At 32.0% G+C, this 22,874-nt stretch overlaps 10 protein-coding genes across 10 annotated transcripts; 7 read left to right on the top strand and 3 right to left on the bottom strand.

Annotated features, from left to right (window-relative positions):
• Positions 1-125: 125 nt before the first annotated feature.
• BX664DRAFT_329404 (uncharacterized protein) lies at positions 126-832 on the bottom strand. Its single transcript, XM_051544776.1, has one exon. The coding sequence runs from the start codon at positions 773-775 to the stop codon at positions 221-223; it is 555 nt and encodes a 184-aa protein (XP_051401751.1). The 5' UTR covers positions 776-832; the 3' UTR covers positions 126-220.
• A 264-nt stretch (positions 833-1,096) lies between these two features.
• Positions 1,097-2,637, top strand: BX664DRAFT_294963 (concanavalin A-like lectin/glucanase domain-containing protein; the record flags this gene model as incomplete). The annotated part of the gene is made up of 6 exons (XM_051542127.1): positions 1,097-1,216; positions 1,305-1,326; positions 1,403-1,424; positions 1,515-1,663; positions 1,838-2,052; positions 2,113-2,637. The coding sequence occupies 6 exons, from the start codon at positions 1,097-1,099 to the stop codon at positions 2,635-2,637; spliced, it is 1,053 nt and encodes a 350-aa protein (XP_051401750.1).
• Positions 2,638-2,867: 230 nt separating this feature from the next.
• On the top strand, positions 2,868-5,231 carry BX664DRAFT_278179 (thioredoxin-like protein). The gene is made up of 8 exons (XM_051541395.1): positions 2,868-3,008; positions 3,066-3,112; positions 3,179-3,703; positions 3,790-3,835; positions 3,923-4,003; positions 4,081-4,183; positions 4,246-4,734; positions 4,803-5,231. Exons 1-8 carry the CDS (start codon positions 2,893-2,895, stop codon positions 5,097-5,099), a joined length of 1,704 nt encoding a protein of 567 aa, XP_051401749.1. The 5' UTR covers positions 2,868-2,892; the 3' UTR covers positions 5,100-5,231.
• Positions 5,232-5,636: 405 nt separating this feature from the next.
• On the top strand, positions 5,637-7,952 carry BX664DRAFT_104560 (GLE1-like protein-domain-containing protein). Its single transcript, XM_051539677.1, has 10 exons — positions 5,637-5,688; positions 5,761-5,902; positions 5,965-6,025; positions 6,124-6,288; positions 6,366-6,434; positions 6,505-6,633; positions 6,710-6,802; positions 6,885-7,049; positions 7,133-7,660; positions 7,739-7,952. The coding sequence occupies exons 2-9, from the start codon at positions 5,859-5,861 to the stop codon at positions 7,595-7,597; spliced, it is 1,191 nt and encodes a 396-aa protein (XP_051401748.1). The 5' UTR covers positions 5,637-5,688; positions 5,761-5,858; the 3' UTR covers positions 7,598-7,660; positions 7,739-7,952.
• A 234-nt stretch (positions 7,953-8,186) lies between these two features.
• Positions 8,187-9,158, top strand: BX664DRAFT_357754 (thioredoxin-like protein; the record flags this gene model as incomplete). The annotated part of the gene is made up of 5 exons (XM_051547981.1): positions 8,187-8,224; positions 8,298-8,415; positions 8,479-8,595; positions 8,660-8,810; positions 8,883-9,158. The coding sequence occupies exons 1-5, from the start codon at positions 8,212-8,214 to the stop codon at positions 9,156-9,158; spliced, it is 675 nt and encodes a 224-aa protein (XP_051401747.1). The 5' UTR covers positions 8,187-8,211.
• A 1,172-nt stretch (positions 9,159-10,330) lies between these two features.
• Positions 10,331-11,198, top strand: BX664DRAFT_329399 (actin cortical patch SUR7/pH-response regulator pali). Its single transcript, XM_051544775.1, has one exon. The coding sequence runs from the start codon at positions 10,362-10,364 to the stop codon at positions 10,989-10,991; it is 630 nt and encodes a 209-aa protein (XP_051401746.1). The 5' UTR covers positions 10,331-10,361; the 3' UTR covers positions 10,992-11,198.
• Positions 11,199-12,538: 1,340 nt separating this feature from the next.
• Positions 12,539-14,442, bottom strand: BX664DRAFT_384746 (uncharacterized protein; the record flags this gene model as incomplete). The annotated part of the gene is made up of 5 exons (XM_051549200.1): positions 13,813-14,442; positions 13,337-13,708; positions 13,037-13,258; positions 12,854-12,969; positions 12,539-12,806 (listed from the first exon to the last, which is right to left on the bottom strand). Exons 1-5 carry the CDS (start codon positions 14,161-14,163, stop codon positions 12,539-12,541), a joined length of 1,329 nt encoding a protein of 442 aa, XP_051401745.1. The 5' UTR covers positions 14,164-14,442.
• Positions 14,443-15,060: 618 nt separating this feature from the next.
• Positions 15,061-18,910, top strand: BX664DRAFT_329393 (uncharacterized protein). The gene is made up of 13 exons (XM_051544774.1): positions 15,061-15,295; positions 15,370-15,669; positions 15,755-15,833; positions 15,902-16,292; positions 16,391-16,567; positions 16,651-16,762; positions 16,847-16,929; positions 17,019-17,129; positions 17,189-17,261; positions 17,333-17,575; positions 17,659-18,204; positions 18,272-18,649; positions 18,759-18,910. The coding sequence occupies exons 1-13, from the start codon at positions 15,137-15,139 to the stop codon at positions 18,807-18,809; spliced, it is 2,703 nt and encodes a 900-aa protein (XP_051401744.1). The 5' UTR covers positions 15,061-15,136; the 3' UTR covers positions 18,810-18,910.
• A 319-nt stretch (positions 18,911-19,229) lies between these two features.
• Positions 19,230-20,812, bottom strand: BX664DRAFT_378761 (uncharacterized protein). The gene is made up of 2 exons (XM_051548839.1): positions 20,606-20,812; positions 19,230-20,473 (listed from the first exon to the last, which is right to left on the bottom strand). The coding sequence occupies exons 1-2, from the start codon at positions 20,762-20,764 to the stop codon at positions 19,322-19,324; spliced, it is 1,311 nt and encodes a 436-aa protein (XP_051401743.1). The 5' UTR covers positions 20,765-20,812; the 3' UTR covers positions 19,230-19,321.
• A 1,380-nt stretch (positions 20,813-22,192) lies between these two features.
• BX664DRAFT_260257 (uncharacterized protein) lies at positions 22,193-22,823 on the top strand (the record flags this gene model as incomplete). Its single annotated transcript, XM_051540625.1, has 4 exons — positions 22,193-22,339; positions 22,428-22,494; positions 22,580-22,672; positions 22,765-22,823. Coding segments are annotated over 4 exons (366 nt in total), but the record flags the coding sequence as incomplete, so codon positions are not given.
• Between the last annotated feature and the right edge of the window lie 51 nt (positions 22,824-22,874).

Here is a 22,874-nt window from a genome sequence, read left to right as displayed (position 1 = left end):
ATTATTATTATTATTTTGATAATGAATATAAAAGTGTCTTTATTTTTATTTCTTTTATTAGAGAAAAATATACAATTTGGGTAGTGAATATATGTACAAGATAAAAAAAAAAAAAAAAAAAAAAAGGAGTATATGGAGGCATCTTTCACTAACCTAGAAGGATATGGAATATGGAATATGTATAAGATAAAATAAAGGAGAAGGAGAGGAGCTGATGAAACTAGTTCCAAAGAATAAAATAAAAATATTGTTGATGATGATGTAAATAAAACTGATAAAAAAGAGCAACTAAACTAGCTAAAATAAGAATCCTAAACATTCGCCAAAGATAGTTCCCAATAACATAAGTGGACTGCCAATAACTAATGGAAGATACAATGGAAGAAGAGGATGAGGATGGAGATAAAGTAGATGGTGAAGAAGTAGAAGAAGATAAAAAAGAAGGTTCAGGTGGTGGTGATGGAGGTAATAAAGTTGCTGGATCATCATGTTCTTTAAAATCGATAGGTCCCAAGTCATTATTATTATTATTGTTTGTTCGTTCTGTATTATGTAAAAAGTGTTGTTCTGCTGTTCTTTCAATCACATCTTGACTTGCCAGTTGAGCATTAATGACTTCGGATAACATGGGTGCACCGGTAGTACTGATCAAAGCTTCTACCACTTCTTCCAATACCCCTTTACGTTCATCTTCTAGATCTGCTTCTTCTAATGCTGCTTGGGCTAAATCTATAAATCGAAGTTTAGAAACAGATGATCGTTTTTTGTGATTCATATATCAACTAAGTAAGATCAAATGATAAAGTATAATAAAATAAAATAAAATAAAAAAAAGGGAGAGTTACAAAAATCTATAAAATTTCCGACCATAATAAAAGAAGAAAAAAGATTTGACTGTGTTTGAAAACACCGAATTCCTTTTTTTGTACATCTTTTACTTTTTATTATATTCTAAACGAGGGTGATAATATATATTATTATTATTATTATTATTATTTTCTCTTTATCCTTTTTTTCTTCTTTTTTTCTTCTTTTCCTTTGTTTTTTTTTGTTTTTTTGGGTTAAGATGATATTTTTTCTATTATATATTGAATGGATGATATCAGTGTATGCATTTCAACTTAATGAAGAGATTCTTTTAGAAAATGAAACATCAGGTCAACAATGCCTTGTATTTGAAGATCATTTTAATCGATTTGACTTGAAGATTTGGCAAGTAAGTCATTCAATGAATAAATCATGTGATGAAATCTAATTGATGAACACTTTTTTTTTTTTTTTTTTCCTCAAAAATCAACTACAAGCATGAAATCACAATGAGTGGTGGTAAAGAAATATCATATATAATATAAAAATAAAATGATCTGTTAATTCTTTCTTTTTTTTTTTTTTTTTTTGAAAGGTGGTAATTGGGAATTTCAATGGTAATGGAAAAATAGACAATAAAATATAATACATCTATTAAACAAAAATAGTTTTTTTTTTTTTTTTTTTTTTTTTTTTTTTTTTTTTAGGTATACCAATAATCGATCCAATAGTTTCGTTGAAGACGGTATACTTTATATCAAACCTACTTTAACTACGGATTTTATGGGTGAACAAGCAATGATGAATGGTGGTACCCTTAGTTTATGGTCGAACGATCCTTCTATTCAATGTACAGGTAAAAAAAAAAAAAAATCATCATCATCATTTTACAATTATTATCAACAAAATGCTTTAAAAATCCTTTTCTTTTTTTTTCAATTTATTTATTTTTATATAGATAATTCCAACTATGGTAAGCATAACGATTTAAGTTTAGATTTATTATTTAAACTTATTATTATTTATGTAGGTTGTGAACGTGTTGCAGGTGTATCATCTGGTGGTAATATCATCAATCCAATTCAATCAGCTCGTATTCGAACTTTTGAATCCATGTCTATTCGATATGGTAAGGTAGAAGTCCGTGCACGATTACCTCAAGGCGATTGGTTATGGCCAGCTATATGGATGATGCCAAAATATTCTACCTATGGTCCTTGGCCTGCTAGTGGTGAAATTGATATTGTAAGTTATTATTATTATTATTATTTTTATTTAATATAAATATATATTGATATTATATAGATGGAATCAAGAGGAAATAAAAATGGATATCCTTATGGTGATTCATCTAGAGTAAGCTCGACATTACATTGGGGACCAAATTTCAATTTGAATCAATACAACTTGACACAAGCAGAAGTGATAGCAGAGGAAGGTAGTTTTGCAGATGATTTTCATACCTATGGATTAGAATGGAATGAAGAAGGTTTACGAACAACAATCGATAACATAACTGTATTACAAGTGGATTTTGATCAAACCTTCTGGACACGAGGAGAATTCCCTGATTGGTCGATGAATCCTTGGAAACAAGGTGGTATAGGTGCTCCTTTTGATGAAGAGTTTTATCTGATTTTGAACGTGGCTGTCGGTGGTGCTTCATCTTATTGGCCTGATGATCCTTCTAAACCTTGGCTCAACTCTGATCTTCATCCTGCAACTCAGTTTTGGCAACATAGACATCAATGGTTACCTTCTTGGGGTTCTGGAAACAAACCAGCCTTGGCTATTGATTGGGTAAAAGTTTGGTCAGATCAACCTTGCTGATCAAATGGATGTATGGTGATAGTCTTTTTTTTTTTTTCTTTCTGTTATATTTATATATATATATATATCAACTTGTCTTGTTAATAAAATATATTTTGTAGTAGTGTTTTTATACATATATATATCCACATGCCAACTATTCTTCAGAGTTACCAATTATTTTTCAAGTGCGGTATTTCAATATATATGTTATTTTGTCCCTTTGCTGTCCATTTCTTCATTTCTTTTTCTCCTTCGTCTTTTTTTTATATCATCATGCGATTACTATTATCTATATTTTCTATTTTCTCCATTATATCCCATACCATTCTGGCACAATCGATAGAATTGGATAAACCCAAGTTCGATACTTTGACAACTACAGGATTTTGGTAATGTATCCAAAAGTAAAAAAGTAAAATCTTATAAACTAATTATTTATTTTGTAGGCTTGTTGAGCACTTTTCTCCTTATTGTCACTTTTGTATTGCTTTTGGTAATTGAAACAAAAAAAAAAAAAAAACATCCAGTACTCACCTTTCTTTATATATTATATATGTAGCACCAACATGGAAGGAGTTTACTGAAGAAGAAGCAAAATGGGCTGCGACACGTAATATTCACTTTGGCACTGTGGATTGTATGATCAATGGTGATCTCTGCAAAGAACATAAGGTTACTGGATTCCCGATGATTATGTTGTATCAAGATGGTCAATATGTTGATTCTTTCACTGGTACTCGTACAAAGGAAGCTTTGAAGGAATTTCTTATGGAACATTATACAACAGCAACAACAGCAACAACAACAACAGACACAGAAACAATAGAATCAACTGTATCGAACGGTAACGACAATGAATACTCTTCAGTAGATAATATCAAAGTTAACCCGAATGGACAATCTATTGATCTTGACTCTGATACCTTAAAGAAGGCAAAAGAACAACCAAATCGACCTTACTTTATCAAATTCTATGCACCTTGGTGTGGTCATTGTCAACGTCTTGCTCCTATTTGGAATCAAATGGCTTTGGAACTGAAGAATCAATTGGATGTGGGTGAAGTTAACTGCGATATTCATCGAGGTAAGACTTTGATAATGGGTTTATAAGAGAAGATATCTCACCATGCCTTTTATATTTATATATATATATATATATATAATTACTAGAACTATGCCAACAAAATCAAGTGGATGGATTCCCTACCTTAAAATTGTATGTATTTGACGCATAAGAAAATTGATATACGCTTATAAAAAGAAAAGCAAGGATTCATTTCTCATTTTGTTTTCTATTTATTAGGTTTGTCAATGGTCAAGAACATGAATATTCCGGTGATCGATCCCTACATAGTTTGCTCACTTTTGCAAAGAAAATGGCTGGGTAAATAATTATTATAAAATGGAAGAAATAGACAATATGTTTATTAACTATTGTTTATTATTATTTTTTTTTTCTAGACCTACCATCAAGACTGTCAATGAAGCTGAATTCAAGAAAGATTTGGATCCAAATGGAGTTGCCTTTCTCTACTTGCACAAAGATGAATCGGATTCTGCAGATGTAAGTATTGGAAAAAAAAAAGATAAGAGTTCCTTTATTTATTCATTTTGTTTTGATATTAGGCTTTATTAGAGACATTGGGAAGACAATTTATTGATGGGTTGGCATTTTACAAGAGTACAGATCAGAAATTAGTACGACAATATGAACTCTCTTTAACAGATTTACCTTTGGCAATGATTGTGAAAGATGGCCATCACTTTTTATACCCAGGTCACCAATTTGCAACGACAGCCAATATGGAAGCTCTCACGAATTGGATTGAATTGGAAAAATATCCTGTAGTCACTCAAATCAATCCAGTCAATGCAGCAGATATACTTCAAGGTCAAAGGATTGTAGTTTTGGGTTTATTTAGTCATGCAGATGAAAATGCTATACATCAATTTCGAAAACTGGCAGAAAAGGGTACTGATCGTGATCGTCGATCTCGTGTGGCAGATCGGGCTATATTTTGTCAATTGGATATGGATACTTATGGCGATTTTGCACATCAAGCATATAATATTCAAAGAAAAAATGTACCAGCTATTGTGATTGTGGATGGAAAGGTAAATAATATATATATATATATATTAAAAAAAATCATTCACCTTTTCTTTTTTATATTTGTATATAGAAAAAGCAATATTTCAATAGAGATGCCAATCTCAATTTACTTGATTTACAACAATCACAAACAATTCTAAAAACTCTGGATGATGCAGTGACTGGTAAAATTAAAGGGATTTCTACTTTATCTTTACCAGCAAGGTTAGGACAACATTTACAAGATGGTTATTATCAAGCGAAAACTCATAGTTATGTTACTATGGGAATGATTTGTCTTTTGGGTGTGATTATTTACAATATGATATCAAACAAACGAAAACAAATGTCTCGTGGTAGTGTATTACCTACAACCCATCAAGATTAGTCTATTATTACTTTGTATTTATCTTTTTGAATAAAACAAATTACTCAAAGTTTTATCAATGCAACCAAACGAATAATAAATATAGTAAAGTAGGAAGTAGTGGGTCAATTTTATTTTCCGCTTCGAGTTGGGGGAAACAATTTTTTTTCTTTTTTTTCAATCACCATATCGTTTGTTTTTTTTCCTTTTTTTTTTTTTTTTTTTTTTTTTTTTTTTTTTGGTTCCCCTCTTCACTACATCATTACTTTTTATATATTCTTATGATGACTTTTGATATGATCAAACAAAGAGCTTATATTACCAATCCTGTTGTTTATTCAGCTCCTTCTGACTCTGATTCAAGTGACGACGAAGAACTCTCAAGTCATCAAAGGTACAACCTCTTTTTTTTTTCTTCTTAAAAAAGAAAAAGACAAAAAGACAAGTTTTATATATCTTAACAACTTACTTTTTCTTTTCTTTTTTTTCTTTTTTTTAACAATGTAGAATAATTCAAAACAATCCAGCTTTTAAACACTTCAATGCCGATCAATTATATTTCTCTGATAGTATTCTTTATAAAGAAAGAATGGGTAGTTTGTATCAACCGGTAAACAATGAATAAACAAGTGAACCAATCGCGTCGTATTCTTATTTCCCTGTTTTGATTAGGCTACTGTAGAAGGTTATGATATTGAACCTTTAATACAACATCGGAAAAAATTGGAACAACAACGACAACTCTATTTGGAAAAACAACGCAAGAAACAACGCGATGAAATGGATAAGCTACAAAAGTTGATCTCTTCAATGAAAGTCTCTTTGTAAGTTTATCAAATATATTTATATATTCAATTGTATTGGCATACTTACTTTATATTATTAGGGCCAACCACGAAAAGGAATTGGATCAACGTTTTAATGATGATACTGCTAAACACAAAAAGGTATATATATATATATATATATATCTATAGAGAGAGATGAAGTTAAATACTAATCTTTTTTTTTTTTGTTTTTTTTTTTGTTGGTGATATTATACAAGTTGGTGGAAGATGCTATTGCTTTCGATGTGAGAAAATATGAAGAAGAAATGAAACAGAAAAAGGCTAAAGAAGAAGATGAAAAGAATAAGAAACAACTTTTGGAAGCAAAAAAGAAAGCTCAGGCTGAAAAGAAGGCTCAATTGGAATTGGAACAAAAAAAACTGGTCAGTATTATTAGAGATAATAATTGACTTCTTTTTATTACTATTATTAATCTATTCTTATTTTTTCCTTTATCTAGTCTTCAAATAAAGGTGGTGCTTCATCAACAGGATTGGAAGAATACAACAAACATATGGCTGCTATCGAAGTAAGTCATATATTTAGAAATCAAAAGATATCTTACCTAATATATCCTTTTTTTTTTCTTCACCATTTAGAACTACAAGAAGAACATTAAACCCAAGCTTGAAGACCCTGCATTTAGAAAACAATGCTTTGAAGCCAGACGACTTATCAAGAGAACAATTATCCAACTTCAATTCAAACACAATGTTATTCTCGAAAAGGCAAGTCGAAGAAATAAAAAAAAAGACTCATCTAACGAGAAATATCTAACAACTCTTTTTTTTTTATCTTTAATAGTATCAAATTTTACGGGATCATATTCTCAATGTCAAAAATCAATCTATCGATGCTTTCCATGTCCTACTGAATCATGTAGGAAAAACACTTTTGGTAAAGATACAAATTAATTTGAGGATTTACCTCTTTATAAAACCAACTCTTTTATCTTATTTATTCCTTGTGTTATCCATAGTTACAAGTTAGGCAAGAAGTGGATGGGGCTCCATTTTCAGCATACTTTTTGGCAAAGTTGGCAGTATTACTTGCTGGTAGCATTCCTGAATTCAAGGATTATCTTTATGGACGACTTTTGAAACGCTGTCCTTATCTTGTTCCCAACTACTTTGATTATGATTCGGTAATATACTTTTTTTTTAATTCTTTAGAATAATCATCAATTACTCATTCCTTTTCTTTTCTTTTTTTTCCCCTTTCAAATAGACATTATCACACGACGAAATCAAGAAACTTCTTCACTATCAATACGATGAAGATAAAAAGGAATTCCAATCATTTTTACAATATGCTCCTAAGCAACGGTGTTATGTGATGTTTTTTGCTGCCATGATCACAACTGTTCCAGGCGCTGGTCATCCTGCAAATCCATTCTCCATTGGTTTAGGCTGGACTTGGTGTGCACGGATCATGAATATGTCGCAACGCGAAATCACTCCCACTTTGATTCATGCTTTTTTGGAAATTGCTGGCAATCGCATGGTTCAAGCTTATCCTCGTCAATTCCCCAAGGTGCTACGTCTTCTTTATGATCAAGTCATTCCTACTACACCAATTCATCCAAACAAAGATAACGTCAGTGCTATTTCGGTTTTGAAAATGTATTTGGAGGATTATTTCAATACTGGAAATATGGTACCAATCCCTGAAATTATGAAAGCTAATGTATAGTCTAGACATTTCCTCCTTTCCCTTCACTTTTTGTTATACTGTTTTTTTTTATATACTATCTTGGTGTGTATTCCGCTACGTTTTATTCCATATCAATTTAAATTATTTATCTTTTATTTTTTCTTTTTTTTTTATTATTAGATCTTTTTGTCACCTTCATCTTTTGTAGATCTTTTCCAGTTCATGTTTATATATATATTCCATTTTGTTTTTATACATATTTTTAATCCCCATTTATATGTTTTTTTTTTTTAATGATTCAAATAAAGCATCATCCATTTATCTGTCATCGTTATTAAAATCTACAAAAAGAGAACTTCTTTTGATGGCGGATGAATGAATAAAAAAGGTGAATCGTCAAGTGTAACATGGGCTTTTTTGATCTCCCCCTTATCATGATTTGTCATGTGTCAAAATGTTGCCATCGGAATCGAAAGTAATTTATGTTTCGATCTGTCCTCACATATATACCAAAGGCATGTTTAATAATCAGATTATTCATCCTTGTCAAAAACTAGTTATAAAAAGTATCCCAGCTTTTCCTTTTTTTTTTTTTTTCCTTTATCTCTTCTCTCAATTTATTATTATTATTACTGGATCAAAAAAAAAAAAAGATGGCGTCTTCAAGTAAGTGAACTGTATTCATTACATTTTGATCACATTCATTGACTCTTGTTCATTATTTATCATCCTATTTTAGAATTGACTTTATATCGAGCAGAAATATGCCCATATGCTCAACGAGCAGCGATTGCACTCAAAGAATCTGGAGCAGACTACAATGAAGTCTTGATTGATTTACAGAACAAACCTGATTGGTAATATTTCAAATCACGAAATAATACATTGTTTTCCCTCTTTACTAATAAATCAATCAACAGGTACACAGTAAAAGTCAATCCTGAAGGAAAAGTACCAGCATTGGATGTCAATGGAACAACTGTCGCTGAATCTCTTGTTGTGATTGAATTGGTGAATGATCTTTTCCCTGAAAAAAAGTAAAAAATAAAACAAATAAAAAAAAAAAAAAGTAAATGGATGACTGATTTCCTTTTTTGATAGTTTACTTCCAAAGGACCCTATTAAAAAAGCACAAGCTCGATTCGTGATTGAGTTCTTCAATAACAAGATTTGGACTAATGTTTTTAAGCATGCTGGAGGTCAACTCTCAAAAGATGATTTCATCAAAGAATCAGAAGCTGGTTTTACCAGAGTAAGTTATCTTTCCTATCATGATGATGGTAATATACAGTACTCATCCTATTTTTTTTTTTTTTAATTGTAGTTGAATGAATTATTATTGGAACAATCAAAAACAGGACCTTACTTTTTGGGAGAACAATATTCTTTAGCTGATGTCGCTGTATCACCCTTCCTAGCACGTATTTTTGCTTTAACATCCTTGTTTGGCGGTGAATTCCAATTTAAAGCTATCAAGGATAATGAACGTTTGGCACAATTTGTTCATGGTGTACTCTCACGTCCCTCATTCCGAGAATCTTACGCTGGCGATGAAGCGTTCATTGATATTCTTAAGAATAAATTTAATTATCACCTTTGATTAAATTATAAAAGAAAATAAATAGTCAAAGTATATCAATTGAATAAAAAAGAAGATGTTTTTATTTATTGAAACCAATTTGTAACAAATCATCAAATACTAAATTAATTTCTATTCAAAATACTAAACTAATAATAAAAGCACAAGTCAAAAAGAACATATCGATAGATATGATGATATCATCCTGTCGTAAAATTCAATAAACCAGTGACGGATGTACCTACAATACATTAAACAAAATATCAGTGTCTCTTTTCTATAACATGCCCTTTCTATCTCTCTTTTTTTTTTTTTTTTTCAACTTAGAATAATCAGTCGTTTGTAAGCATTCTAATTCTTTTTTTTTTTTTTTCAAACAGTATACCAATGCCCATTCTTTCTTACATCAACTATTCTTACCAATATGAATGGAACTGAGATAGAAATAGATAAGAAAGAAGAAGAAAGGAAATGAAATGAAAGAAAGGAAAGATTTACTTCTTTCAATATTGAAACCCCGTGTGTTTTTTCTTCATAGCTATTGGTTGACAAAATGATCATATGCATACAACTTCCTTTCACCTATAGAAGTCATACTAATCGTACTATACATCGTTTTGTTTGTACTACAATTGTATCATGTTAGGTTACTGAAACTACAACAAACATTGCCCAAACAACCTATTGTTTTGAATAAATCGTTCACCTTACTTTTTTGTTGTTGAATCAGGTACTTTTCTATTAAAAGATTTAGAATGTCATCATGCTTGGCATTAAAAAAAAAAGAAAATAGATACTACTATTTTTAATGTGTCAAAGGTGTACACAGAAGTCCGATAGTAAAACTTGCTTGACCTTGGCAAAACTATGTGTTCCACAACTTTGAAGCCGCATCGGATGATCTATCGATTCTATCATTCATTGTTCTTTAATTATCATCATCATCATCCTTTAATCGTTACATAAAAAAAAAAAAAGATCAAATGGAAGAGAATTTAAGCTTTGTTAGGAAAGCATGATTGACATCATGAATGCCCTGTGATACGCTACTTTCTGCATGTTACTACTGGTTTTGTGTGAGGGCTCTTCTGAAAAGGACTAGTACAAAATCATACTCCGTTCCTTGGCTCTTTTCCCTATATAAACTTCTTTTTTTTTTTTTTTATTCTTCTTTCCATTTATTTATCTTTTTTTTTTTTTTTTTTTAATAAACAATTATTCAAAATGGCTTTTTTTGCATTTGTGGCCACTTTTACGACGTTTGCAGCATTGATTCTTGAAATATTCACTATGATTGGTAATCTTGCCAATCGAGCTTTTTTACGTGATCTTTTCTTTGCCAAACTTATTCTTCCAGATGGTACTTTTTTCACTTTTGGTCTATGGAATTATTGTATGGGAAACAAAGGTGATCTTACATGTTCTACTCCAGAAGCTGCCTTTGTTTGGACAAGTGTACCTCAATTAGCATCTTATTTGAAAGGATTTGATGGACAAGATAGATTATTTATGGCTTCATTTGTGCTTTATTGGATTGGCATTGGACTGACTTTATTCGCCTTGGTCATCACTCTCTTTTCTCATTTCCGTCGTAGTAGTGATGTCTGTGCCTCTTTTGTATGTATTATTTCCTTCGTTGTTATATTGGCTGCATTTGTGATTCTCATTGTAGTATCTGCTTGGGGCATCCGCATGGCGAAGGAAAATAGCTCCAATGCTATCGATGGTTATTTAGGTCCTTCCACTTGGATGACTCTTGGTGCTATGGTGGCTCTTTTATTATCTTCTGTTTGGTACTTTATCAGTTGTTGTTGTGGTTCCGGTCGTCGTGTTAGAGATGTGAACAAGGCCTAATCTAGTTTATGAACAGTTTTGTTTATTCCCTTTTTCCATTACAAACTGTTTATTTTACTTTTATGCACATCCATGATTTGTTATTATTTATACTTACCTTTTTGCTCTGTATTTATTATGTATATTTTTTTTATTTTTATTTTTTTTACTGCATCCCTTACTTTTTAGTTATTATGAATAAAATTTATTATTGAATTGATGACCTGACGCATGATTTCTGTGTTAGACCGTCTGGTCTTAAATTGAACACAGAATTTTTTACTTGCTTCATTTTTCCCTCTCTCTCTTTCTCTCTCTTCCCACTTTTTTTTTTATGTATGTTTACCACAAGTAATACTATCAAGTTAGATCTACTATATATAGTGTACATTCTTCTCGATACAACTTCAGCAACACTACCACAACAAAAACAGCAATCTTAAAAAAGAACAAAAGGTGGTCATCTTCTCTAACATGCGACAAAAAAAGTTCAACAACGGTGATCAAGTGATACTTTTGGTGTTTTTGACTACACGCGTAGATCATTGCAAAAGTGACAGGGATGAATGAAGACGTTGTGGTGAATGTACTTTTGGATATTCCTCTTATTTTGTCAACGACAAACGACAAAGGGTTTATAAAAGATTTTGATGAAATAATGAAGAAAATGGACTATGGTAAATAAAAAAATAAAAAAAAATGGGGAGGATATGATAATATATATATATGATCACAAAATTTGACTCTCTTTCTATTACACAAGCTTAGATACATAAGGATAAGAAAAATTGGAACCAGTTTATGAAAAAGGATCGCACAACTACAAAGATAAAGATTAGGTTGGATGGAAAAGAGGGGCAAGACAAAATGAAAGAAGGACTTCAACAACCAGATCAAAGCCTCTCCATGCTTGATGGAATAGTCTCTTGAAGTAGACGATGATCGGGAAACATTACTATAACAACAATAGCAGTAACAACCGGATGATATAATAGATTTCAAAAATAGGAAGGATCACGTATGGGATGTCAATTATACGATACAACACACAGTTGTAAGTAAGACGACGACAAGAAATGACAGCTGTGAAATGAAATCAAGAAAAAATGACTAGCAAAGAAAAATTAGATGGTATGGCGCAACAACTGAAGACAAGCAAGCGACAAGTGGAACAATTCAAAGGGTCCATCTCAATATCTCAAGATGATATTCTTTTGAAACTGGCATTACCATTTGTAGAAATAGATGTATATAAATATATGATAGATAGATCGATTTATATTGTTTGTTGTTAGATAGGAATTTGTAACTCGAATACAATCAATAATAATAAAAAAAAATTGAAAAATGATTTATTGATACAGTTTAATGGATATTGATTATTCATTCTAGACGACATGAAAATCATGAACAAGAAAGAATAAAGAAGAGATGTGGATATGGAGCTGAATCTAATGATAATGTATGGCATTAAAAAAAAGTAATAAATGGGACAATATATAAAAAAAAAGAATAACTAGAATATAAAATATATAAAGGATAAAAGATAAAAAAAAAAAGATGGTCTATTATTTCAATTCTACTCGTTCACCAGCAACATAGACTTGTTTGACAAAGACTTCGCCAGTAGAATCATCCAAGAATACAAAATCAGCATCAGCACCAGCGTTCAATGTTCCTTTTCGGTCATCAATACCCAGAAGTCTAGCAGGATGAAGAGCAGCGGCTTCCAGAGCTTCCACAATGGTACAATTGGTGAATTTTTGGAAATTTCTAACACATTCATCTATGGTCACCGTACTAATATAAAAGAAAAATATTGAATCTCTTGTATATCTATTCCAATATCACAATCCGTTTATTTATTTATTTATTTATTTTACCTTCCGGCCAATGTTCTTGTTCCTTTGATGTAACACGCTCCACTTGCATCCACTTCTACATCACGACCACCTAAAGTATAGATACCTTTTGGTAATCCCATAGCAGATAAAGCATCCTAATCACAATTAAAAAAGAAAAAATCAACATCATGATGTAATAAAAAAAAGAAATAATTCACTTACAGTGACAAGAACAGCGCCACGTGGATGAGAATAATACGCAATACGAATAGAATTAGGATGAACATGCACACCGTCACAAATAATACCATAGAAAGGTCGTGGATCAGGTTTGTTTCGACAAGGAGACGTAGATGAAGGTTCAGGATGACGTTGTGCAATTTCCGGTAATGGTAAGTCAGCTGCTCCAAGGACACCCACTAATCCTGGGTCACGATGATGGAACTATATATTAATAAAAAAAAAAAGACTTACCGTCAGTTTCCCATCCTAACTAACTTACTTTTTTTTTATGATACTTACTGCTTGCATAGCGTTGAATAAATGAGTAATACTAGTAGCACCTTTGGTAACAGCCAGTTCTGCTTCAGCAATTCGACAATTGGTATGTCCCATTGCTACAGTGATGCCTCGAGAAACCAAATCAGGAATAGCATCAGTAACACCTTCAATTTCAGGAGCCATGGTAATAATACTGACTGCCTTGTTTCCTTTCTTCAATTCAGAACCATAAGCTTCGTCAAAGTCGGCAATACCATTCTTTGCATTACGAAAGACTTGTTGTTTATGAGCACCTTTCTTTTCAATGGAGATAAATGGTCCTTCGATATGAGCGCCAAGAATTTCAGCACCACCTTTAGCAGATCCTTTTCGTTGATTCAGTAACGGTAAGACCTTAACAAAAAAAAAAAAAAAAGAGAGAGAGAAGAAGAAGAAGAAAAGAAAAGAATGAGAATAAGCCGTTTTCAAAGCCGATTTTTTTTTTTTTTTTTTTTTACTTTTTCGTAAACAGCGGGTTCTGAACTAACAACAGTTGGACAAAACGCAGTACAGCCGTATTGAAGTAATCCTTTTGCCACAGTATCAATATCCTTTTGAATTTGTTCTACAGGAGCTTCATAATCAGCAAAGTCAATACCATAACCACCATTGATTTGAGTATCGATAAAACCAGGAGCTACTAATGCACCTTCTGCATCGATGATTTCATCAGCGTCTCGATGAGCTTCAAAGAATAAACTTTGAGGATGAATAATCTTGCCATGTTGAAACCAAAGATATTCATTTTCTACAATTTGATGGTTGATTAATAATCGGGCGTTGATGATTTTATAGATTTTATCAGACATGATGGATAGAGAGAAATATATTTGTGTATGACTGTATAAAAGGGAAAAGAAGAGAGGAGAAAAAGGAGAAAGGAAAAAAAAAGGTCAAGGGTTTATATTTTATTTCTGTTACAGACCGATTACTTAAGCCCAGGGTCCACAGTCAACGCATTTTGATTGGCTTAACGTATTACATAATCCATGTATTCGATATCCGATCACACCAGCAAAAAGGCAACGTCTCAAAACTTCCTATACAATGAAACGGTCCCCCAAATAAAGAAAAAAACCTATTTCCGGATAGAAAAAGAAGAAGAAAAAAAAAAGTTTTTATTTTTTTTCCCTTTTCATTTACAGAATAGTTTAATGATTGATTTTAAACATCATATCCTTTCGTGATACACATTTCATTCATACTAATCTACGGACTAGTATTTACATATTTACAGCACTTTTTTACAATTATTCTAAATATAACGTATTTAATTCTCATAATCATATTAAAAAGTGATGCAATATTAACGATGAAAAGTAATTAATTGAATCATCATCTTTACTGGTCCCCTCTTTTTTTTTTTTTTTTGATTTTCCTTCATAATTAGAGGGGAAAAGAAGAATCAAGAGTCTCAAATCAGTTTCTCCGGTATGTGGAACCATTCAATTTTCTCGGCTATATTTTAAAAAAATAATAATTGGTTTTATATAGACATTTATGAAAATAAGCATTTATACTATGAAGAACGAATTCATATAAATTGAATAGCAGTAAAAAAAAAAAAAAAAAAACCAGTGATCATAGGGTTGAGACAATAACTCCCCCATTTGGAACTGACGAGGTGCAAATCGGTTGGCTGATGGTTAGCATTTCATCCTTGCTCCGCTGCAAATTTGTCTTTCCCCCTTTGGCGCGTTTTTTTTTTCTTTTCTTTTTCTTTTTACTCTGTCTTTTTTATTTTATTTATTTATTTTTTCATCATTTTCAATAACTATTATTATGGCTCAACATCACAAAGCTGTGGTCAAAAGTGTTTTATCTGGAGATACTGTCATTCTTCGTGGTAAACCGAGACCCAATGGTCCACCTGCTGAACGTTTACTTGCCTTGTCTAATGTTCAAGCTCCAAGATTAGGGAATGCTTCTCGCGATGATGAGGTAAATAAATACAATACATTTACTTTTTTCAAATGATGAAACTGATATCTTTCTCTTTCTTTATATATATATAGCAATTTGCTTTCGGTGCCAGAGAATATTTGCGTAAACTCTTAGTCGGTAAAGAAGTGACATTTGTTCCTGAATATACTATTTCTACTATCAACCCTCCTCGTGAATATGGCTCTATATTGTTAGCAAATGGAGATAATGTTGCTCATCTTGGTGTACAACAAGGATGGCTCAAGGTTCGAGAAGGCAAGTCAAAGTCAAATCAAGATGATGAAGCTCATGAACAAGAATTGAATGAATTACGATTGTTGGAAGAAGAAGCTCAACTTACCAAACGTGGTCAATGGAATACGGATATTGATGTAAGTAAATAAAGTGGTTGCTTGGATATGACAATGGCTCTATCTCTAATGATCACTCTTTTTTTTTTTTTTTTTATTCGTGCAGGGTTCTCGTCAAGTGTCATACACTATGGAAAAAGATGCTCGTTCATTTTTGAATACCTATAAAGGAAAACCATTGGATGGTAAGCTATTTTATGATACCAAGTAATTCAAATGCTTTACTAACTTTTTTTTTTATTCTTTTGGTTAGCTATTATTGAACAAGTACGAGACGCATCTACCTATCGTGTTTTACTGATTCTTCCTGATCAATCTCAACAAATAATCACCTTATTTTTATCTGGTATCAAGGCTCCTAGCTGCAAACGTGATAATCTACCTTCTGATCAAACGGATACAACTCCCAGTGAACCTTTTGGTGAAGAAGCCAAATATTTTGTGGAGGTACGTCTCCTTCAACGTGGTGTCAAGGTCATATTGGAAGGTATCAGTCAAGGTGGAAGTCAAAACTTTGTGGGTTCTATTCAACATCCTGCTGGTAATATCTCGGAACTATTATTGGCTAATGGTATGGCAAAATGTGTGGATTGGAGTATTACCATGACTACAGGTGGACCATTAGCTTTACGAAAGGCCGAAAAGTGAGTCTTGAAAAAAATAAATAAATAAGTAGAGAACAAAAAAAGATCATGACACTATCCAATTCAATTAACATCAATATTTCTCTTTTTTATGATAGAGTTGCAAAAGACAAGAAGCTTCGTATTTGGAAAGATTTTGTTGCAAAGGAAAAGATCAATGACTCTGAATTCGATGCTCAAGTGATCAAGATTGTTACCGGCGATACTATTGTAGTCAAAACGAAGAATGGTACTGAAAGAAAACTCCAACTTGCTAGTATCAAACAAGCACCTAGGTAAAAAAGAAAAAAAAAAGAAAGTATATGCCGTAAACAGTGGACAATCCCTCACTCTATTTATAATGCGATGTATCCTGTAGGGGTACTGGTAGCACAGCTCCAGGTGGTAGTGCGAAGTCCCGGGATGTCAAGGAAGTTGGGTATCAGTTTGAAGCTCGTGAATTCTTACGCAAGAAATTGATTGGCAAACAAGTGAGTAGAATTCATTTATATCTAAATATTCTGCCTTCTTATAATTACTCGTTATTCCTTTTTTTTTTTTTTTTTGAAACTTAGGTACATGTTGTTATTGATTACAAGAAACCTGCTCAAGATGGATTTGAAGCTAAAGATTGTGCTACAGTTACCCTTGGAAATAAGTAAATTGAGAAAAAAATTGAATATTAAGAAAGGAATCAAAGGAATAATGTATTGAAACTTATTATGGTATATTGTAACTTTTTATTAGCAACATCGCACAACAATTATTGGAAAAGGGTCTTGCCACGGCTATTCGTCATCGTAAAGACGACGATAATCGATCTCATCATTATGATCAATTACTGATTGCCGAAACAAAGTATGTATAATCAGATTTACAAGATCAAGTGACTAACCATCATCATTATTTTTTTTTAGAGCTCAAGAACAACAAAAGGGTGTACATAGTACAAAAGGACAACCTATTGTACGAATTGTCGATGCTTCAGAGGTAATAAATCAATGAAGAAAACAATATATATATAAAGATGTTCTCATAATGGAATTCTATGGTTTGAATAGAATATGACGAAGGCTAGACAATTCTTGACCTCTCTGAAACGTAATCAACGTCAAGTCGCGGTTGTGGATCATGTTGCCAATGGATCTCGCTTATTTTTATGGATTCCCAAAGAAAACTGTCGATTGTCATTTGTGTTGGCTGGTATCCGTGCTCCACGTGTTGGTAAAAATGCAAGTGAAAAATCTGAGCCATTTGGACCTGAAGCCCTCGCTTTTGTGACAGAACAATGTCTTCAACATGATGTAAGTGAAAGAATCAAAAAATAAAAAAATAGGAAATGTATACTAAAAACGAATCAATTTCATTTATTGTTGATTTGGAAAAGGTGGAAGTAGAAATAGACAATGTGGACAAGACTGGTGCTTTTATTGGTAATCTTTTTATTGGAGGTAACAACCTTGCCATCGAATTACTGAACAAGGGATATGCAACCGTACACGAATACTCAGCAAATGAATCTCGATATGCCAATCAATTCTTTGGCGCTGAACGAAATGCAAAGGAATCACGACAAGGATTATGGGAAAATGCTCAATTTGAAGATGAACAACAAGAACAACAAGCAACTATCAGCAAAGCACAAGAAGCAGTATTGCAACCTCGTCATGAATATATCGACATTGTTATCTCTGATATGGTTAGCGGATCTCATTTCTTTGTACAAGTCATCAATCCTATTGAAATCAAGCAATTAGAAGTACTTATGAAGGATCTTACTGTGTATTACAAAAATCGATCAGAACCTGCTTCTCGTCCTAGAGTGGGTGATGTTGTCAGTGCTAAATTTACAGAAGATGATTGCTGGTATCGTGCCAAGGTACGTCGTGTGTCGGCTGAAGGTATTGAAGTCTTATATATTGATTATGGCAATGTAAGTTTATATTACTTTTTCTATTTATTGGTTATATTTCTAATTCATCTTTTTTTTTTTTTATTAGAGTGAAACACTTCCGTTATCTCGTATTCAACCATTAGCAAGTCAATTCAAATCTCTTAAACCTCAAGCTCAAGAAGCTGTCTTATCATTTGTCAAGAGTCCTGCCAAGGATGCTGATTATGGCGTGGAATGTATGGAACGCTTCCATGAATTGACAGCTGGGAAACAATTGGTGGCCAATGTGGATGCAAGAGAAAATGGGGTTTTGTGTCTTACAGTATATGATCCTGTACAATCTACAAGTGCCGAAGCAAGCATCAATTTGGAAATGGTTCGTGATGGTCAAGCCATTGTGACTCCTAAGGTACGATATGCCGCTGCTTACCCTGATATCATCAAATCTTTGCAAGAAGCCGAAAATGCTGCAAGAAGGGAACGTGTAAGTATTTGTTTTTTTTTTCTTGTTGCTGTAGCTATTTTTTTTTATTTGATAAAAAAAGATTCTGTTATAGTATATGAACTCACTTTATTCTTTCTTTGTTTATTAGATTGGTATGTTTGAATATGGGGACATCACTGCTACCGAAGATGACTTTTAGATGAGAGGGCAATTTGATTTAGTTTTCTAGATTATTTATTCCTATGTTTTGTATTCTTTTTTTTTTCATTTATTTATTTATTCATTTTTTTTTTTTTTTTTGATGGGTGATTTGTGTTGATTGGGCAATAAAAGTATTGTTTTTTTATGATTATATATGATGATGACGGATGATGGTTGAGGGCACAAAAAAAAGAAAGATGATGATAAGGATCAAGATAAAATAAGAGTGAAACATATGTAAAGGACCAAAGACGGTCATCATTTTTATTAATCAAGTTGAATTGATGATGTAATAAAGTGGACAAATATATAAAAAATAGAAAATAAATGCTCGCTCTAAAAAATAGAGTATGTTGAATGCTGGTAAAAAAAAAAAAAAAAAAAAAATAGAATGAAAAATGAATGACAGTAAGATGGTAAGATAAACTAATGACAAAAAAAAAAAAAGGTGATCAAGTAATGATAAATATAATAAAAACTATACTAACAAATGCCTAGGAAGAAAGAGACCTAGTAGAGAAGACGAGTTTGAATATTAGCACGAGTAGCGACGATAGCATTGTAAAGCTTCAAAATATGTTCTTCAGAGACGTTGGCAATGTCGGCCATAACATAAGCAATATCCCCTTTTGAATCCGAGTACTGTTTTTCTACGTTGTGATCGGCAAAGACTTCATTGATTTCCTTGAGGACACCAGGAATATTTTGATGTGTATAGAGAACGCGTACGGTATGCTTGTCATCTTCTCGAATAGCTCTTAGGTCAATTTCTGGAAAGTTGACAGCGCCAATGGATGCACCTTCATTGATAAATTTGATAAGAGCGGAGGAGACTTCGATACCAATCATACGTTGAGCTTCTTCAGTAGAACCACCAATATGAGGAGTCATGATCAAATTGGGACAATTCAACAAATCAGGATAATCAGTAAAGTGAGGACCATTAGAGGCAGGTTCCTTAGGATAGACATCAATAGCAGCACCAGAGAGATGACCAGATTGAAGACCTTTGACCAAAGCAGGAATTTGGACCACTGTACCACGAGCATTATTTAAGAGATAAGCACCCTTTTTCATGTAATCCATGATTTCACGTTCGCCAATCATATTCTTTGTTTCTTCCAATTCAGGAACATGTAAGGATACAAAATCAGATATAGATAATAATTCTTCCAAGGTTTCCATTTGTTTTGCTTGACCCAAAGGCATGATTTGTAAAACATCATAAAAGTAGACAGTTAAACCCATTGCTTCAGCCAATACCGAGAGTTGAGCACCAATATGACCATAACCAACAATACCCAAAACCTTGCCACGGATTTCAAAACAGTTCTTTGATACCTTATTCCATACACCTTGATGCATTTCAGTGTTGCGATCACCCAATTGTCTAGCCAAAGAAATGATTTCACCAATAACAAGTTCAGCTACAGACCTTGAATTACTAAAGGGTGAATTGAAAACAGCGATACCTTTGGAAGCAGCATGATGAAGATCGACTTGATTAGTACCAATGCAGAAACAACCAATAGCTAAAAGATTCTTGGCTTCATCCAATACTTGTTTGGTCAATTTGGTTTTTGAACGAATACCAATAACATGGACATCACGGATTTTTTCGATCAATTCTTCGCCTACTAAAGCTTTGGTATAAGTTTCCACCTATTGATTAAAAAATAATAATAATAATAATAATAATAATAATGATAATAAAAAGATGATAATGAGATTTCTATATATATATATATATATAATATATATTTGATACAAAAACAATATAAATAATATGCATACCTGATATCCTTGTTTTTGGAAAGATTTGACAGCAGTTTCATTGACGTTTTCTAACAAAAGGATTTTAACTTCAGCTGTGTTGAAAGGACGAAGGACCTTTGGTTTAACTTGAGTAAGAGAAGAGCTACGAGTACGTTGAGGGGTTTCAGAGTTCACCATTGTTTTATATATATATGTATATTAAAATAGATTGGTATATAAACTATGAATGAGTAATAAAAATAAAAAAAAGAAAAAGAAAGAAAGAGAAAGAAAAGAAAAGGTGAGCAAATTTTATATTCATTTGTAAAATCATTTCAATCTACGACTGAGATCATCTCTTTTTGCCAAAAATATATTTTGTTGGATGAAGAAAAATAAAAAATTCTTGGGCAATTTTGAGTCACCAGCGGGAAATGAACATGATGATGAAAGGTTTCTGATCCTATTTCTTTTCTATATTTTTGATTTGTTACTTTGACTTTGTTTCTTTTTTTTTAAAAAAAAAAATAAAATAAAATAAAAATAAAAAGAAAGTATGATAAAATATTAGAAAGGAATCATTCTATGTTAAATTCAATAATAATAATAATAATGAATAATGATTATCTTGAATATAACAATTGTCGGTGAGTAGGTGCGTTAGCGGGGGGACACTGATCGTACTACCAAATAGAGAAGATAAGATCAATGAAAACTCACTGGCCAGATTGGCAATGATTACATTTTATATCCTGCTTCCGCGAAAATTTGTCATAATCCTAAAATAGTGTTCTTCTTTTCTTTCTTTTTTTTTTTCTTTAAACGATATCATTTCTGTAAAGTATCATAGTATCCCTTTTGTTTTTCCCTCCTTTCAATCTAATTATATAATCATCATCATCATCATCATCGTAATCATATATATCTGTATGTTTACCCGTAAGTTGACATTGAATTCCCGCCATGATTGAAAAGGAGGGGTGGATGCCAAGAGAAGAAGAAACATCTCTATAGTCTTTAACTATTTCGTTAGAAATACTTCATAAAGAAATCTAATAAAAGATGATGATGATTTACAATGAATGTTGATGGATGATATATGATGACAAAGGATGATGGAATGGAAAGTGATCAAACAGAAGTATTCCATCAATTGAAACAATTCAAATCCATAAACAATTAAAAAAAAAAAAAGAAAAAAAGGTCTTTAGTATCTAAAATAATCAATCATCAGAATTAAATCAACAATCATCATCATCACCTCATGTATTATTTCACATGTCATCCACTTTTACATTTCAACATCAATGAACAAAGTCTAACTAATACATCGAATTTCTGCAATGGTATCATTTTCAACTGATATCAATTTTAAATTCCAGCTTCAATTCTTTTTCATTTTTCATTTTTCTCTTCCCCACTTTCAATACCAATTCTCTCTCATGTTCGCCACTGATGTCTTACGTACGTTTATTATTAACAAAATTAATTTTATAATCTTGTCTCATTCATTCTTTATTATTACATTTATTCATAGAGCAACTAACAGGATTCATCTTGGGTAAAACAATAAGAAACGAGGGCATGTTTCTATTTTTCCCTTTATAGTTGATCACCATCTTTTTTTTATTTCTAGTGGCTATATGTTGGGGCTCTACGAATCCATTGATTAAAGCTGGAAGCGCAGGATTGGAGACAGTCTCAAGTCAATATCCAGAAGGTGGATGGAAGAAGTGGTTGGCCGAATTAAAGTACTTGCTTACACGCTGGCAGGTAAACTACCAATATAATAATAATAATAAACTATTATTTTAACTTACACACCTTTTATTCGTTTTTTTTTTCTTCTTCTTTTCTTTAGTACGTTTTACCTCTGGCACTCAACCTGAGTGGTTCAGTCGTTTATTATTATACCCTTGGCAAGAGCGGTAAGAGAACGTTTCAATAGATAATATAAATGATAACTGATTGACAGTATCTTTAATTTTTTTTTTATTACTGTTATCAATTTAGACATGTCATTAGCTGTACCAATCACTAATTCACTTACCTTTATATTCTCATTACTTACTGGACTTTGTCTTGGGGAAGAACTTGGCGGAAAAGGTAATAGAATGAATGCTTGATTTATTATAGGAAGGATCCTTTTTTTTTTTTTTTTTTATTTATCACGTCTGATTCTTATACCTATGTAATAGATACTTGGTTTGGAATGGCTTTGATTCTTGTTGGTGTCTTGATATGTATAAGCAAATAGATTTCAAACTCAAATAAAGCAATTTTCAACTTTTTCATTTTTTTCTTTTGT

Source organism: Halteromyces radiatus (genome assembly GCF_025201355.1).
Source record: "Halteromyces radiatus strain CBS 162.75 chromosome Unknown BX664scaffold_3, whole genome shotgun sequence".
NCBI classification, from domain to species: domain Eukaryota; kingdom Fungi; phylum Mucoromycota; class Mucoromycetes; order Mucorales; family Cunninghamellaceae; genus Halteromyces; species Halteromyces radiatus.
The sequence above is the reverse complement of the archived record's forward strand: the minus strand, read 5'-3'. Positions and strand labels throughout refer to the sequence as shown.

What these genes read in the sequence shown, in the direction of transcription:
- BX664DRAFT_378761 (XM_051548839.1), bottom strand. Translation starts at nt 20,764, where the DNA reads ATGGTGAACTCTGAAACCCCTCAACGTACTCGTAGCTCTTCTCTTACT. An exon ending in TCCAAAAACAAGGATATCAG is followed by an intron (nt 20,474 to 20,605) that starts GTATGCATATTA and finishes TTTAATCAATAG; the next exon opens with GTGGAAACTTATACCAAAGC.
- BX664DRAFT_104560 (XM_051539677.1), top strand. Translation starts at nt 5,859, where the DNA reads ATGGATAAGCTACAAAAGTTGATCTCTTCAATGAAAGTCTCTTT. An exon ending in AATTGGAACAAAAAAAACTG is followed by an intron (nt 6,289 to 6,365) that starts GTCAGTATTATT and finishes TCCTTTATCTAG; the next exon opens with TCTTCAAATAAAGGTGGTGC. An exon ending in ATGTAGGAAAAACACTTTTG is followed by an intron (nt 6,803 to 6,884) that starts GTAAAGATACAA and finishes TGTTATCCATAG; the next exon opens with TTACAAGTTAGGCAAGAAGT.
- BX664DRAFT_278179 (XM_051541395.1), top strand. Translation starts at nt 2,893, where the DNA reads ATGCGATTACTATTATCTATATTTTCTATTTTCTCCATTATATCCCAT. An exon ending in TCACTTTTGTATTGCTTTTG is followed by an intron (nt 3,113 to 3,178) that starts GTAATTGAAACA and finishes TTATATATGTAG; the next exon opens with CACCAACATGGAAGGAGTTT. An exon ending in ATGAATCGGATTCTGCAGAT is followed by an intron (nt 4,184 to 4,245) that starts GTAAGTATTGGA and finishes TTTTGATATTAG; the next exon opens with GCTTTATTAGAGACATTGGG.
- BX664DRAFT_329393 (XM_051544774.1), top strand. Translation starts at nt 15,137, where the DNA reads ATGGCTCAACATCACAAAGCTGTGGTCAAAAGTGTTTTATCTGGAGAT. An exon ending in ATGCTTCTCGCGATGATGAG is followed by an intron (nt 15,296 to 15,369) that starts GTAAATAAATAC and finishes ATATATATATAG; the next exon opens with CAATTTGCTTTCGGTGCCAG. An exon ending in TATATATTGATTATGGCAAT is followed by an intron (nt 18,205 to 18,271) that starts GTAAGTTTATAT and finishes TTTTTTTATTAG; the next exon opens with AGTGAAACACTTCCGTTATC.
- BX664DRAFT_329399 (XM_051544775.1), top strand. Translation starts at nt 10,362, where the DNA reads ATGGCTTTTTTTGCATTTGTGGCCACTTTTACGACGTTTGCAGCATTG.
- BX664DRAFT_329404 (XM_051544776.1), bottom strand. Translation starts at nt 775, where the DNA reads ATGAATCACAAAAAACGATCATCTGTTTCTAAACTTCGATTTATAGAT.